General features: G+C 42.6%; 1 protein-coding gene across 1 annotated transcript; it reads right to left on the bottom strand.

Moving 5' to 3' along the window:
• Positions 1–298: 298 nt before the first annotated feature.
• On the bottom strand, positions 299–15,618 carry ppp1r16a (protein phosphatase 1, regulatory subunit 16A). Its single transcript, XM_053412782.1, has 11 exons — positions 15,480–15,618; positions 7,705–8,824; positions 7,132–7,202; positions 5,701–5,846; positions 4,879–4,982; positions 4,191–4,315; positions 3,726–3,851; positions 3,565–3,640; positions 3,237–3,366; positions 2,960–3,122; positions 299–2,838 (listed from the first exon to the last, which is right to left on the bottom strand). Exons 2-11 carry the CDS (start codon positions 7,949–7,951, stop codon positions 2,299–2,301), a joined length of 1,728 nt encoding a protein of 575 aa, XP_053268757.1. The 5' UTR covers positions 7,952–8,824; positions 15,480–15,618; the 3' UTR covers positions 299–2,298.
• Between the last annotated feature and the right edge of the window lie 1,118 nt (positions 15,619–16,736).

The raw sequence follows: 16,736 nt of genomic DNA, 5'->3' as shown, positions 1-16,736 counted from the left end.
TAACAACTGCTTTTCCAGTGATCTGATGGGGCGGAGGTTGCGTCCAACAAGTCCCTAGATTGACCCTTATGTCTTAAATACAGTGAATCCATCAGATCACCAAGACTGTGTATAAAATGTACAGTCTACTCTTCCATCATCCAGTAAATCTACATTTATGAGACACAATCTATAAAAACGTATCTTTTGTGAACATGTTCCTCATGATTTCCTCCCTTTAAACAAAAACTAGACATAATGTTCAGATGCATGATATGATACTGCTTGGGTTTAGAAAAAAAAGAATTCTACAAGAATCACATGTGAAAACATTTGTTTTTATAAATCACAAACAAAATTGAAATGCAATACAGAAATTGCACTGACAGTTCATCAGATTGTCTTAATTTCACCAATCACCAAATTTACACGTGCGACTTTGTGCAAGAACTGCAAACCTACAGTGTTATCAAAATTTAAGACATCAACTTTCGAAAAATTCTCATATTTTCCATCTCTTCAATACGTCTGTTAGCACAAAAATATCTTGCCCTCAGTCTAAATCTTTATATATTCATCTTTTATAAAATGGTACAATAACTGTACACTGTGAGCAACATTCAGTATCAGATAGAATAAATAATGTGATTCCATTCAGAGGCTAGAAAAATAGAAATATAAAGAGAGAGCATATCATTTATAAATTGCACAAGAACACATATTGAAATTTGGGCTTTTTTGTGCATTGGAAAGATGATAAAAGTATTCAGAACATTTTCAGTCCCAGAAAATAATCAAGCAAGAGAACAGTTGCGTAAATGGAGCTTAAGAGAAGTTAATGAAACCATAGTGAGAAAACAATCCCCCAACCATGTGGGTAAATGTTGTACACTTCCTGTTTTGATTATGTGAAGCTTTGTGACTCTCATTTTTGGCAGGGAATGATGGGACATTTCCTTGGTGGGTCATCTCGACCTGGACTGTGTGGATTCACGTGTTGTATTAATGTTATGATGTTGTAAGAGTTTTACAGGTAAGAACATCCGAGGCCTGTACCACAAAGCACGTTCAACATACCCAGGATATCTCAGTTATCTTGCTTCACTGAGCCGAACATCAGACGTCTAACATGACGCTGGTCATCAACCACCTCAGTGAACTCTGGGTTTTTGCTATGCGCGTGTTCATGAGAAATAGATGGAGCCAACAATTGACAACATCAGAACCATAGATATAGCACAAACCATGAGAACCACTGCCACCTGCAGGTATATCTAGTTATAGCAACATTTATAAGTGAAATTCAACAAGGTGAAATGTAAACAAAATTATAACACGAGAATAGAAAAGGGCCACTGGAAATAATTATTATCTGATTATCAAAATAAGGCAAAAGATATATAGTAAATAAGTAGAGGAATTATTCTTCAGTTTCTCACTGAGAGTAGTTTTGCTTTGCTCTGCTGATTAACAGGCTTTTATGAATAACAGTTATGTCGGACTGTTTTTTATATCCAAAGCAGAAAGGACAGAACAAAAGTATTTTATATCTGATGAGGTCAATCTAACAGAATATTAAATATGTGTGAATAGTTTTTCTCATAAAAAACATAGAGTCTCCTTGTGTGATTCTTTGCTTTGCTTTGTGACTGCAACAAGAAACCTTTGTCGTCCAAGCGAGTCCATCAGATCACTCAGACTGTGTAATGAAGATGGACGACATGACAGCTCCACTTGATTGCCAGTGGCTGGCGGCAGTATAGCTCATAAACCCCGCCTCCTCCATTTAATTGGATGGGGCATGGATCAAACTAGTAAATGTCAAAAAAGTTTTCTCCAAATGTTTTCAGGTAGTTATAATCACACTGATGTATGTCCAAGTGCTCATAATTCAGTAAGTTTGGTATTAATTTGTTATTTGATGTTATAGATTGGTCAAATGTCTTGATTGACAGTTAAGATAGCGAGCACATGTATTGGATGTATTGGTAGCAATCGCGGCTTCACACCACGATTGCTACCTCGCAGACTCCATCTCTATAAACAGTCTATGTGGTGCCTATAATCAAGAGGGAGCATCAGGGATCTTGAGCATAAAGTGTAGATGAATCATAATGATTGAAAAATATAAGCAAAGAGAGCACATTCTGTGGATTGCACTTGAGTAATCTGAAATGAACGGAGCCCTCACTGGCACGTGGCCTTAACTTTCAGTCTTAAGTGATTCATTTACAAACGTGTTGTTTCGAAATGTTTTTGCCACTTTGTGCGACAGCCCGAGCTCTTCTGCAGGCAGTGTGCGTTAATGTCTGAGTGAGTCTACATGAGTCCACAGCAGGGCTCCTTGTTGTTAGACTGGTCCTCCTCGGGGGCTCGAAGTTTCAGTAATGGAGGATCTCCACTGGCTGGGGTGAAATACACCTGGCTTGGGGAAGCCGGCTGCTCTGGACTGGGCGTCTCTTGGAGCTCGGGATCGGCCTCAGCGGTTGTAACCTCGCCCGCTTCCAATGAAGGCTCCTCCTCTAAGGAAGGAGGCAGTGGTGGCTGAGGTGCAGGGTATTTATTGAGCTTGGCGGCTGCCCGCTGGCGTTTGAGGTCAGCCAGAGTTTGGTGCGACTTCTCTCGATTCATATTGTCTGCCCCCTCGCCCTCTACAGGCCCGGACCCCGCTCCAGATGCAGATACAGGGCTGAGTTGGTAGGAGGCGCTGCGCTCCATGCGACCTCCACCGCTCCACAGCTCTCCAGGCACAGAGGCAGCCAGGGAAACAGATGTCCCTCCATTACCAAGGCTGGACACTATTTTCATGTCTGCAGCTTCCAGTTCCTCTAATCGGGATGTCGCTGTAGAACCAGCAGCCTGAAACACAAGAACATTCAACAAAACCGTTGTTAAATCAGATTAAACTATTTGAAAATGTGATGGAAAAAATCCACTAATACGTAGATGCATTTTCTTATAAAGGACTGAGCTCCCTCACGGTGTTGGCGTGTTGGTGCAGCTCATTGTTCGTCTGTCTGTCCTCATCGTCATCCTGTGGATCAGGCTGTCGACCGCGCTCCTGCCACACCATGGCCTCTTTGTGATGCTCTCGTCGGTACAGACTTGAACGCTCGTTCACACTGACACGACGCACCACCTTACTATGGAGACAAACAAAGAGAAGGGAAAAGTAAAGCACAACATTTCTCAAACTTTATCTTATGGCATTTGGGCCCCTGCAGTTCTTTGGAGGTCTCTTTAAAGTGAACTCTCACCCTCTGCTGCCGGTACTGGAGGCCCGTCTTTGCAGTGTGCCCTTCTGCCGGTCTTGGCTCTTCATAATGGCATCATGTTTGTGCTTCAGGTCCATTAGTCTGGCTCTCACCTCCTCATCCACGCACACATCTGGAAAAACAGAAGCAGTTAGGATCATACATTGAAGTTTTATAGGAAAGAGGCTGATGTAAACCTATATTGAAAGAAATGGCTCGGAATGATTTGTTCCTTTTCAAAAGCGATTAACTAGATTAGCTGTGACATAAAAAAATTGTATATCATCTGCATTATTTTGCTATGAGAACCAAAGAGGCTATTTGGTTTTACCCATAGGCGTCTCCTCCAGGACAGACTTGCTGTTCAGATTAGCTCCATGTGCTACCAGCAGTTCCACCATCTGGATCTATGGAATAAATAAAGACAGTATAATATAAATAGGTCAGTTAGGAAAAGTGGTAGTCTTGTTTTGCTTTGTCTGCAGCACTTACTTGTCCCCAGCAGGAGGCAGCATGTAGCGGTGTCCAGCCATCAGCGTCCTTCAACTCCACCTCAGCCCTGTTGTCCAGCAACAGCTCTGCCACTGATGCGTAGCCATTAGCAGAAGCTATATGAAGCTGGGAGACATGCACAATATTCAAATGGTATGTTGACCAACTCTAGCCAAATGAAAAAGCTAAACAAAATACAAGTTATCTGCAAACTTCTAATTTGAATATCCAGAGTTGAGTTTTCTTGGCTGAATGTAACTGAATGTTATCTGGTATTATCGGAGCATTACAACGGTTCTGTTGCCTGTCATTGCGTAATTATCAGCATTATTCAACATTTCTCTACAACAGTGAATACATGCTGAAACCACACAAAGTTAAAATCCCTGAGCTGGTAAATCTGCTTTGCACCACTCTGTGTAGGCAGCTTAAATTTCTTCATCTGCACGTGCTCCTGTGTCTCACCAGTCCAGCTCCATTATTGTCCTGAGCGTTTAAGTCTGCTTTGCTCTGAAGCAGAGCCCGAATGTCGGCTAGCATGGCCGCCTCCTTAGCTCCTCTGCATTCATCTATACGGTCCTGAGTTATTCCTATGCACACACACAGAGAGTACAAGTGAGCAAATAGCTAACATTTAGACAGTGAAAATATTTGTTTCAATTTGGATCAATTATGTGATTTAAATGTAAAAAAAATCATATATTGAGAGTAAAGTCATAATTTGAGGCTGTGTCATTTTAAAGGGTGAATATCAAAGGATCAGTCTGTCGCCTGTGTAAAAATGAGAAATGTAGAGCATCTTGTTAAGTCAAACTTTGGTTTAGGTTTTGGAACGAAATACATAATCTTTTGGCACATCAGCACCTTATTGTGCAGGAAACTGTCTATGCTGGAGAAAGAACCACTCAAACTTCTCTTTTTTGGGGGATATGTTTGGTAGTGGTCGATTGCAGGGTTATCGTCTGTTACGTCTGCGTATTCAAAGGGGTTTCACACTTTCTTAAGAAAGCTGCTGCTTATGTCCTGTTTTTTTTTGGTGGAAATAGTAGCACATTTCTACCTACAGTTTCACATAACACCTTTTCTTGCACAGTCTGCAAAGATGTTCACATGCATCTTCTGACAATCATAATCCCACCATCAGCTTACTGACCCTGTTCAGCCATAACCGTCTCCAGCAGCTCGAGGGTGGCCTCGTCCTCACAGAGGTCATAGGGCATGTTGCCGTCTGCATTGACAGCCAGCAGGTCAGCCCCACTAGAAGTATGCATACACAAACATCCAAAAAGATTGGTATTAATAACCACACAGGGACATGGCCTTGTGTACAAAGCCACTCATGATGATTCATTCACTTGCAAAGTGTTCTGAAATTGAAGCTGCAGCCACATTTGCATTGTTTATGTAAACAAGATACTCTGGTCAAGAAGGGCCTTTCCACCAAGGCAGTTCCAGGGCCAGTTTGGAGCTAATGCTTAATCTGAAACCAGTTCTTTGTGTTATGACAGCTTAAGAACTGGGTCTTGGCAAGAAAAACTGGTTCCAGAGTGGCACTGAGTCATTGATGGTAGGAACCGCCTACTTGAGAGGCTGGGGGCGGGATCATTACCAACAAGACTAACCACAACCACTTGTAACCGGGTCTGACTTCTCCGTTCTGTTTTTATGTGTATCCATTGACAAGGTGTGTGTGTGTGTGTGAGAGTGTGTGTGTCGCTGTGTGTCTGTAACATATATAGTGTCATTATGATGTGGTTCTAGCCCATTGAAAAGCAAAGTGTTTTTTAAAAGGTTTAAAAGTTGAACAGCTCTAGCACCAGCCCAGCAGTCGGCTCACTTAGGAGGAAAGGGTCTAGAAAACAACATCCATGAAGGGAAGGAGTATACAATGCTTGTCGAAACACAGTTGTATCCGCTTATGAATTTTGTCATGCTACTTTTAACACAGAGTTATGACATTCAGGGCCGAACTCACGCCTGGATCAGGAGCTGCACCAGACCAGTGTGTCCACAGGTGGCAGCAGCGTGCAGCGGTGTCCACAACTCACTGTCGCAGGCATTCACACAGCCACCAGCATCCAGCAGGCATTGCACTATCTCCACAAAGTCATCAATGCAGCACTGAGGAGAAAGGGCAGATGAAAATGTATCTACACTAGACGCAAACGGCAGCACAGACAGAAGACAAAACAAGAAATGAAAAACATGGAGAACATGTACTGTAAGCAAAGAAACGCAATGAGTATGGAAATCTATGCATCATTATTTACACCAGCTAATACAGTGAAAACATTAGCATACATGGTCTAGCTCTTTGCTGTGTAAACACCAGGCTTTCCAAGGGAAGAGTAGAGCCAACTGCTTCCATAAAGACTTCTCTGTGCTTTCATGAGTCTGTAGGTGCATGTGTACGTGTCAACTTAGAAAGAGAAACATAGAGAAAGTAGCGATCTAAGCAACAAAGGTTGCAGTGTATTTTTAGTTTGTGTGTTTCAAAGTCCCAAATGCATGAATGTTTTGGTTTCCCTCTAAATGTGACTGTAACCGTCGCTCTTGCAACCTCTGGCCCTCAATCTAAAATGGAGGGAGTGAATCAGTGAGTTAATGTAAACTGGCTGAAGAAAAAGTTATGGTTCTAACAATATAATGGCAAACAGTATTTATTGAGCACAAAGCAGTGACCGCATACAACATAAACACACATGCTGCACAAAAGGTGACCTGACATGTTAAAAGGAGTCACAAAGTGTAAAAATGTGCAGGAAACATCATAATGGAGATTGCAAGGCTATGTTGGTATAAGGCGATGAACACATGGGAGTGGGTACCTGAGCATGAAGCGACTTAAAAGGGAAAAATGACTGAAGTGGTGTATGTTCAGTTTGTGGTTTAAGAGAGGAGTTTGTTTTGAAGATGTAGGAGGGAGGAAGGAAGTCATTTGATTATAATAACCAAATCTGCTTCTAGATCTGAAGTGAGATTATTAACAGATGAGTTTGAGAATACTTTTTATATCATGAATTACATCCTCCAGCAGGATTGTTCAAAAACTACTGAAACAATTTCCATGAAATGAATGAATTTCTTTCCCCAGAAGCCACTTCTTCTTCGCTGCTCCAGCAACAGTACTTGCCAGTGGCAGTAAAGTGCAATTGCTCTTTCAGAGTGGCAAAGAAGAGATGTCAGGGAAAAGAAAATTGCAGTTTTATCCGAGGGAAAATAATATACTTGAAAGATGTAAAGTATCGGATCAGTACATAGATTTGTGTGCTCGGCGATGGCCGACCCCACATTCTAGGCAGTATCTGAGGCATTACCAAAGCTGGAATTTGAGTGTGTGTGTGTGTGTGTGTGTGTGTGTGTGTGTGTGTGTGTGTGTGTGTGTGTGCGCTCTGTGTGCTTGTACCTGATGAAGGGCTGTCAGTCCATCCTCGTTGACCAGATCTGGGCTGATGCCACTGTTGAGCAGCTCCCTCACTAGAAGAAGCACAACCACAATCACACAAATTTATGACAGACCACCTGGGCAGAGTCCTTTACATATAAATGTTGCAACACTTGGCACATATCTGTCTGCTCTAGTAGTTATAACAGATGACACCAAGTTAATGAGCTTGTGGTCTGTCTGTGGAGAATAACTATAAGGTTTTCCACTGTAATAAGCCTTAATCCAGTGGCTGAATAAAACCACTGAAAAGGAAATTCCTGGCCTTTTAGAATTTAAGTATGACGTGTCAAAAGTGAATAATACATGAATCCCTTCCTTTTAATTGTGGGTTGTACAGAACACAAGGTCACCATGTGATACATGCTCATATCTCAGAAAAAGGACATCGGCAAGTCAATAAAACAATAAAATGAGATATCCAGATGAGAGGGCCCTGGGTTGGATAAATATGGAATAGTCTGAATTCACTCATTATCCTGTCTTGACTTCCATAAAATGTTCATGCTTGTCAGGTTGAGTTTTTCTACCCACCTTCCTCCACGTCATTGCGTGCAGCTGCATCTAGAAGGGTGACGGTGTTGGGGAACGTCACTTTGATGGTGCGTGCCTTCTTCTTATCTGCCTTGGCCCTCGACCCTCGCACTGAATCCTTCTCCATCTGCATCCAAGTCTTCAGCTGCTGAGTGCGCCGCTTCTGGGCGTGTTTCAGGCGTTCGGTGGCACTCAGACGCCCAACCGTGGCCATTTCAGCGAGCAGCTCGCCGTGATCTGTTGCCATGCCACCACAACACGACAAACGGTCACGGTGCCTACTCCTGTTTGTTTGTCTTAATCCACAAGGATATCAGATCAAAGTTTTCAGGTTCCAAAATTTCTCATATGCCTCCTTTGGGGCCCTTAAAGAGGCCCGACTGTCAGGCCACACAGGCCTTCGTCTGTGAGACAGCAAAAAAGGATGCTGTGAAAATATCCTTTCATTAAAAAAAGAAATACAAGGAAGCCCAGTCTGACAAATGAAGGATCAAATCAACTTATTTTGCATCATCAGGTCACAGATATCTCCATGACTTTACAAGTGTCTCTTTCCCATCTTCTCCAAATGATTTTTATATTGCTGAAGAAAAAACGTGAGAGAGAGGCGTCCAAAACACAAGCATCCGAGCTGTGGTCTGTGACGAACTGTCAGTCCTCCCATCCATGTCAACTGTGGGTAACTTGGCCAACGATCCACTGGGGACAAGAGAAACAGAGGATGACAAGTGGTGCTCGAAAGGCAAAGGGTCAAACTACTCTCCAGGTTGGATGATGCAATTTAGCTTCACATTCATCGTGGTCCCAATTGCGTCCAACACTTGTGTCCAGATGAGCAGCAGGTCTATAACAATCCATAGTGAAAATACGGTCGCTTTAAACGATAACTCAACAAGGTAGGAAGATCCAGGGCTGCGAGTTTAAGTATAGACAATGAAAAGGGACATAATGAGATTCGAACAAGGTTGTTACTTCAGGGGATTGTGGGTAGCTGCATTTAAATATCTCCTGGTGCCGAGTGGAGACTTGCCGCTGGCTTTTTGGAAGGCCTTCAAAATATGAAAGTTGGGTGTGGTTGCTTCAGTGACTCGTTGCTCGATGAAACTGTTTCTTTCTGCGACTGTGAAAGAGAAGAAGAAGAAACATCAGGAGGGGGAAATGCGAGTGCTGTGTTACAGTATAATGTAGGCGCTCCTCACGGTGCTCTCCTAATCTTATCTTTAACCCTTGAGCTCCTTCCCCCAGCTCCCTCCTCTCCCACTCCTCTCCCAAAGGAAACTTGAGATGGTAGGAGGCTTTTCATTAATGATTGACACACCTTGCAGCACGACGCACACTAGCTGCAATTGGTACAAACGCGAGGAAAAGCAGATATTGACAATGTTGTGGAGAAAGCCCTTAAATTGTGACCATGTGGCATGTTTCAAAGCAGGTAGCGACCTTTGTCACAAAGATCACTCTCATTAGCTTTCGTTAACTTCCCAGCCAAGTTATGTGGCTCACACACACACACTCGGCTCTTTCTAGGCAACTCATTTATTATTTAGGTCTGGGCCTGTGAGCGCTGAGAGGAAGGTCAACTAGAGGCACTCAGTGAGATAGAGAGAGTGACTGACAAGACGGTAGTCCTGGGCCACAGGGCCACGGCAACTCGATGGGTTCACAGCTCAGCATAAATCAGCTGATTAGATGCTTCACGGATGTAGAGTGGATCATGCTAACCAGGGAGCAGTTATGGGCTTCCTCTTGAGTTTTCATCTCCAAGAAGTAAAGTAACAGGTTTTTTAATATGTTTTAGGCGTAATATTTCATGAGTTCTTCCAAGAATCATTGCAAAGTTTCAACTTTATTTTGTTTATTTCAAAAAAGGGCAGTCCAAAAGAGGCAATCACAATAATCTCACTGTATATACAAAAGAGATTAGGTACATTTTTAGACCAAATATTTTTCAAAAATGTGACATAACAGTAGAATAACAGTTCTGGTAGGTGGGTAGATAAGGATTAATAATAATGATGAACTGTGTTCTAAATATCAAGAGAAGAAGGCTATATGTAAACAGCATGACCTACCAGGCACACACAGCATGAGGCCTCTTACTTGACACACTAAAATCTTGGAGAAGTCACGCAACGCTCAGTTCGTTCCTTTATGTCACTGTGATATTTTTAGGATACCTAACCTCTCACCCTTTGTCACAAGCGACAATGTGAGGATTTCCTTAGATTGAGGTAATAACCCAACACTCCCTCAAGGACTAGCTACCACACGGATCATTCATACAAAAATAACAAACGGGAACAGGCAAAGGATTGAGACGCAATGGAAGATGAATGTTAGCTTCATGTCTAACATACCAGTGATCCATGAGGAGGCTTTCTTTAACCTGTCGTCCTCCTACAAGAACAAGTTCATGTCATCCAAAGTCTGTGTTGACAGGATCACTTGTTCTATCTGAAACCCTCTGGGTACAAGTAAGGCTCGGACAGAGTTGGTAACCACAGTTAACGAATGTGTTTCTTGGTATTTGAAGGGGCTTTAAAGGGTCAAAAGATTGACAGAACTAGGAAAATCCGTGCAGGACTTAACTATTGTATTAGCGGGATAATTCGAGGCACAATCTGAGAGATCAGTGGAATAAACTTTAGTTCTGTGTGGTTCACAAATTAAATAAATGAAGAATTTATTCTTGAATGAAAGTATTTGGCTGTGTTAAGGTTGAGATCAGATTAGGGTTCTTGCTAAATGCAGGGATGAAAAGGGGGTCCAAACATATGCAACACAAAGACCAGCTGGGCCATGCATTTTACAATACAGCCGCTTAACTGTCAGTTGCTCTGTTCTTTGTTTCTGCACATAAGGTCTTTGATATGTTTGCAATTTTGCAAACAAGAACAGGGAGTTCTTTTATTTACATGTAACTTCATCACGAACCAGCATCGAAAGCCACATAAAAGAAGAACATTATGCAACATCAATCTTCTCTGTCAATGCAACTGTGTTAGTCCTCTCCAGAAAAACAGCACAGAGTTGTTATATACACTTCCTACTTCCTGATTTTCCTTTCCTTAAGTTACGCAGATATTGTGATGCATCACACATGATTTATCTTGCACATAGACTAAAGATAGACACGTCTCCACTTGCTCCCACTATCCAGAAATCAAGCTAAAATATGCCGCCATCTTGAACATTTAGAGCCAGAGTCTGCTCGATGGTCGGGAGGACCCCGCAAACAGGCACACAACTTACTGTGTGTCCATCTCAGCTGTGAATCAAGATGTTTTACCTTGTTTTAATATGATTTAATAACTAATTATAAATAAAATGCATGTCTTGCAACACACTAAGTATCGCAGATTAGGTATCGTGTTTATCCTGTCCAACATTTAGTCATTGTATTGTATCAAGAGTTACTCGGATTTCCAAGCCTACTTGACACACACACAGACCACAGGATATTGTTTACTCATCAGCGGTCTAGGCAAGCCAGACAACTGAAATCTCCGCCCAAGCCAATCAGTGCAGGGTACCGGGGGAATGAAGGTGAGGCACAGGCTGAGACACGGTGATGTCGGCTCCCGTGTCTGATTGTTCTAAGTCAACATGAACGACACATGTTGTCCCATCGAGATCACAGGCCCAAACCGAAACCCTTATTTGCATTCAGGGCCACACAGTCCTACAGAGCAGTCTTTGCATACATATGGATGAAAAGCCACACTGAGAGAACAATGCACTGCTTTTAGACACTATAGTAGCGGGTAAAGTTAGTTCGTCCTTCACATGCCTGAAACATGCCTATACTACTTTTACATTAACCTCACACTTCTTAGTTCCAAACTGATTCTGATGTGATGGTCTGCAACCCAGAATCGTCTCCATTAGACTACACCAATATTACCAACGTTCTTTTTTGATTTTGATTTTATTCTCTCTTAACTTGTAGCCTTTGAGTTTAGTATATTTGGTGTAGAGCCTCGAGTGTTGTGACAATCTGAAAGTTGCCTCCTGGACAGTGTAATTAAAGGCCATGATTTGGATAAGACAAAGTCTTGACACATGAACAGGCATGTATGTCAAGTAAGGGTCTGACAGGCTGGCAGCTCACTGAGTTTCAGCTTACCCTAATAATCATATGCAAACTGCAGCGCTGCCCACTTAAACTTGAATTTGAATTAGCGATCAGAGATCCCTCAGTCAACTGAAAGAACTCAGTCGAGCATCTGCATCTTTTCAGTAAATGTGAAGTGTACCTTCCTGGACATATTGTTTCCCAGAAGTAGCTGCAGAACTTATAACTTGAGGTATATTGAGGCATCAAGTCATCCTAACTGTTTGGGTAAAACTTCTACGGGGAGTACAGATGCAGACACTGACCAAGAATGCCTTCTGCTTAGAAGTAGTGAATTTACAGCTCACATCAACTTAAAACATCTTTAGTGTAGTAAGCATGCATAGGCTCAGAGGGAACACTTGGCTTGTTTACTACATCACGTAAACTTAGATGTTTATTCCATGTTGCCATCAGTGGAGGATTCACTTAACATCACAATTCATTACTCTCAACTTTTGCTCATGAAAATTAAAACCGTGCACAAATGGGGAATTTGCTGGTTGATAAACTGGAAACAGGCACTCCAGACCAGATGAGGTGAGGTCACGGCACATTAAGACAAGAAATAAGACAAACTATTTTGTGTTTGGAAAAGTGTCCCTGCATCAATATGACATTTATATACTTTTTCCACCTACTGACCTAACAGGAAGGGCTGTCTACAGCTGCTCAAGAACATTAACTTTCATTCAACAGTTGGAATGAATGGACTACTATGATTTTATAGACTCACATACACACACACACACACTCACAAACACATCGGGCAGGTGGTACCTTAGTGTAAAAATGAAGGACACGAGAAAACCCACAGCCTGCAGTAATTGGTTCGCCATCATAGGACGACAGTGCTCAGCTGTAATGTGCGTGAACTGGCCCATTGCACCGTGTGATGTGACCTGCAGGACCTGCTGGTTCACTGACACAAACAATGCTGAGTCAATACAGCTCGATGATTCCAGAATGATCCCGCCTGCAATATGAAACAACGGCAGATCATCTAAACTGTCTGCCAAATATTTGGAATGCTCATTTTTTTCTGCCCCTCTTTAACCAATGAGGGAAGCAGAGGTGAACGAGTTCAGATATGGGTTTATTATTTGTTGGTGGGACAAAATAAGACATCGAACTGTACTTCAGGGGTAATGCAATGGGCGTGTTTTACGTCATGTGAATTTAACTTTTAATTGACAAATTTTACACAGGCCTTGAGTGAAGGACAGAACAAGAAGGTCTCCTACATAAGAGAGAGGGAGGGGGATCTAGTTGAGAGGGGGTGGGCACATTAAGTCCTGTCATGTGTAAAGGTTTCAGCTGCTCCATGTAATCACTCAGAAATCTCAGTAATGCCACAGGGTAGAGAGAGCAAGAGGCCATGAGAAAACAGAGTGTGTGTGTGTGTGTGTGTGTGTGTGTGCGCGTAATGGAGGCTAGAAATATTCATTTTGCAGCTTTTTCTGGAGGACAGGATGTGGAATGAGAGGACAAGAAATGTAGAGGAAGGAATGCGAAGGCGATAGAAGAGAATATGAGAAGGAGGAAGGATGGGGAGGAGACAGACAGACAGACCAGCCTAGTTTAACGTCTCTAAATGCGCCCGAGCAGGATGTAGGGCCATGTCATACAGGCAGGCTCGGACGCGGCGAGAAAGAAGACGGGGATAAATAATCTTTAAATGGTGCTCGCAGGAGAAGATGGTGTATGTGACATCCACCTGCAGAATCTCTCACATTTACACATACAGTCATGGTGCCTTGGTTAGAAAAGACAGGAACAAGTGGGGGTGTAGGCACATGGGGAAGGAATATAACAGAAAGCAAATCTATGCAACAAGGAACCTTTGAATAACTATCATGAAAAACTATATTGGGACAATTGAGAAATTTGTTCAGATTGAGTACCCAAAGTGACACAATGGGTTTAAGTTTTTGTCTTTCTAAAGAACTTGGTAAAGTGCTCAGTTAAAATCTTTCCTGTTGAGTGTGTTTGCGTGTGATTGTGTGTGTCAGTGTCATGTCAAGTATCAAGGAGCCTACAAGCTAATCTTAGTCTATATTGTGAAACAGGAACATACTTTGGAAATTCTTTTGAAGATGTATTTTGACCACATGAGTCAATATGGGTGAGCGAAACCAGCAAGTCTGGCTTGACAAGTATAAATGACAAATACATAAATAAGTCCACAATGTAGACAGCGTTGGTGTGAGATAGTTGGTGGAATAAGAATATTCACTATATATCCTCTGTGGATATTATCAGACACCAAAACAGACCAAATCTACAATAATTGTTCTTTCCCTGAACTAACAAACGCCCCCCTAGAAAACTGGGGCATGCAGCACGTGTCTAACCACATCCACATCTCTGAACTCAATTCACAAGACATCACTCACCCACTCAACTGCTACTTTAACATAAAGCCACCAAGACACTGGTTCAGGTTGATAAAACTAAAATAAAGAGTCCATTAAATAGGTCAGATCTGTCAGCACTTGATGGTGCAGTGTTCTACCTGCAAGCGTGAGAATTTTGATCTAAGTACTGGTGTAACATGGTGAGCAGAGAGAGGTCTAAAGGTGACTTTTTGAATTGCTTGTGGACGACAGAGGCCTGATTTACTGTTTGATTGCTGGCTTCAGCCCTGTGGAAGAAACCAACTGGAGGTGGACAGGAGAACATTGTCATGAGTGGGTTTTGCAACATGTGTTATTGACGCATGTGGTCATACATGGCAAAAAAACAGGGGTAGGTTTGATTATACGTATGGAGGTGTTGAGACCCGTGTTGACAGCACCATGTCAATGAAAAATGTCTCATTATTTTTTGAATAAACAAACAAGTTTATTACAAACATAAGAAGCTGTCCAATGTATTGTAATAATAGCTGCATGTGTGCTGGTGAATAACTTAAATTTCACTGAGAGCTTGTCACAGAGAAGTTGATGGTGGAAACTTTAGAAGTCGGCAGAATATGGGATCATGGTTTACTCTATATTTTGGTGTTTATGTAAATTTGTGCATCAACCTTTCAGGATCGAGCTAAATATTAGGTTTATATATTGGAGCACACACAATTGCCTTGACAATGAACTTTGAGCTGCAGCCTGGAATATAATGTCGTGAACAGGTGTTTTTACAGTTTACACTCTTTCCCCTGCATCTATTCACATTCACAGTTTGCAGCAGTAAAAGTTGAAATGTTCTTTAAAAAAAGTTTGAGCAGCAGCAACAGGAAGCGCCACGAGCTGCTCCCCACACACGGAGGATTACCAGATTAGCTAACTCGCCTAGAGGTCCACAGACGGGGCTCCACGGGCGGGCTGGTCTGACAGGTACCCGCGAGCATGCTCATTTAAGCCGCCTGCCTCCAGTCATCTCGCCGGGGAGCAGGGGAGAGTTACCACCGGCCTGTTTATCCTCCACCCGGCGAGTCCGAGCCGGGAGAAAATGACAAGAACACCTGTGGAGCTGCGGCGCGTTCGGCTGCCATTGATATCAGGTCACGCTAGCGTTACCTTAGCCTCAGGTTAGCTTCGTTCACCGCGTCGCTCGGGGGGTGAATTAAACGTGAAGTCGCCTCAAAGTGACGGATAATGAAGGGAAGTAAAGAGAGAAGAGAGGAAAGTGTCTGTGTAAAGACAGAGGGGAGACGTCCTACCTGAGGAGGGGGACCGGTCAGCGGGGGGGCTCCTGTGCTGCTCCGCGGCTGTGACGCTGAAGTCGGCAGCTGTCCTGTGCTCCAGCCCTCAGGGGGAATGCTTCACCATAACAACCGGACCTGCGCCCTCTCCTCCCGGGTGCACGCCCCCAGCAGAGGGCGGCAGAGTCTCCGGGCTGTGGTGCAACAGTAACACACAACAACCCCTCATTAGCTCCACTGTGGGGAGAGGTACTGTTACAGCAGCAAAGAGGAAACTATAGAAATAAAGAAGTAAAAAAATACTATTTCAGCTCAAGGAAGTGTAAAAATTAAAAAATGTGCAATGTAAACAGAAATATAAACAGTATTGCACGTGTATGAAATTGAAATTGCATGTATGGAAAGTGATACCTGCATAGTTAAAGGGAAAGTTCACTCAAAAATAAAACATAATTCACTCATTATCTGATCACCACTGTGCCGATGGAGGAGTGGGTGAAAGTGTTTGAGTTCATAAAACACTTTTGGGGCTTCAGGGGTTAAACAGTGTTGCAGCCAAAACCAATACAATAGAAGTGACTAATAGTTAAACTTTAAACATGTGTTACTGCTACACTATTTTGCTCATTGCTTTTCCTCACAGGCACATGTGAAAACACTTCTGGTTTATGAGTTCACACATTTGTACACCTGGGTGTGTTTATTGTGTAATTGTATGTGTGTGCATGACTAAACTGTATTGCAAGCTGTGTCCTCTTGCTATGCCCTGCACATAGAATGGACAAAAGCTACAGGTATCTTTCATAGTCTCAGTTTGTAGTCACTGCTATGTGATCTTTTACAGATGACGATTTCCGTGCATGTGTGTGTCAGAGTTAATCTGAGCTGTATATCTGGTCTGACAAAAATAATTGCACTGCTGTCTCGTCACAATAAGAAGTTAGGGTGTGTTTTTCTCCCTTGACATTAGGGTTGACACATGCCTGAACACATGCTCCTTTCACACCCCCATTATTAAATAGCCCTTTATTCAACTGTATAGTTTGACTGTTTCCAACCTTCAGTGTCTGACTTCTTTTTCTAAATCCAAATGGCACTTTCCCAGAAAACCAGCATCACAACCTGTTTTGAGTAGATTAAACTGATAAACCGTAATGATTTAGAATCTGCTGACCTCTGCAGGAAACAGACAAATCTGCAGGGACAACACATGTTTTGGTGCATGAGCTACTGACACCATATCTGGTCCTCAGGATGAAAAACCAATACTATCAG

The sequence above is a fragment of the Pleuronectes platessa genome, chromosome 20 (assembly GCF_947347685.1).
Source record: "Pleuronectes platessa chromosome 20, fPlePla1.1, whole genome shotgun sequence".
In the NCBI taxonomy this organism is placed as follows: domain Eukaryota; kingdom Metazoa; phylum Chordata; class Actinopteri; order Pleuronectiformes; family Pleuronectidae; genus Pleuronectes; species Pleuronectes platessa.
Note: the sequence above shows the minus strand (reverse complement) of the source record. Positions and strands in the feature narration are given on the sequence as shown.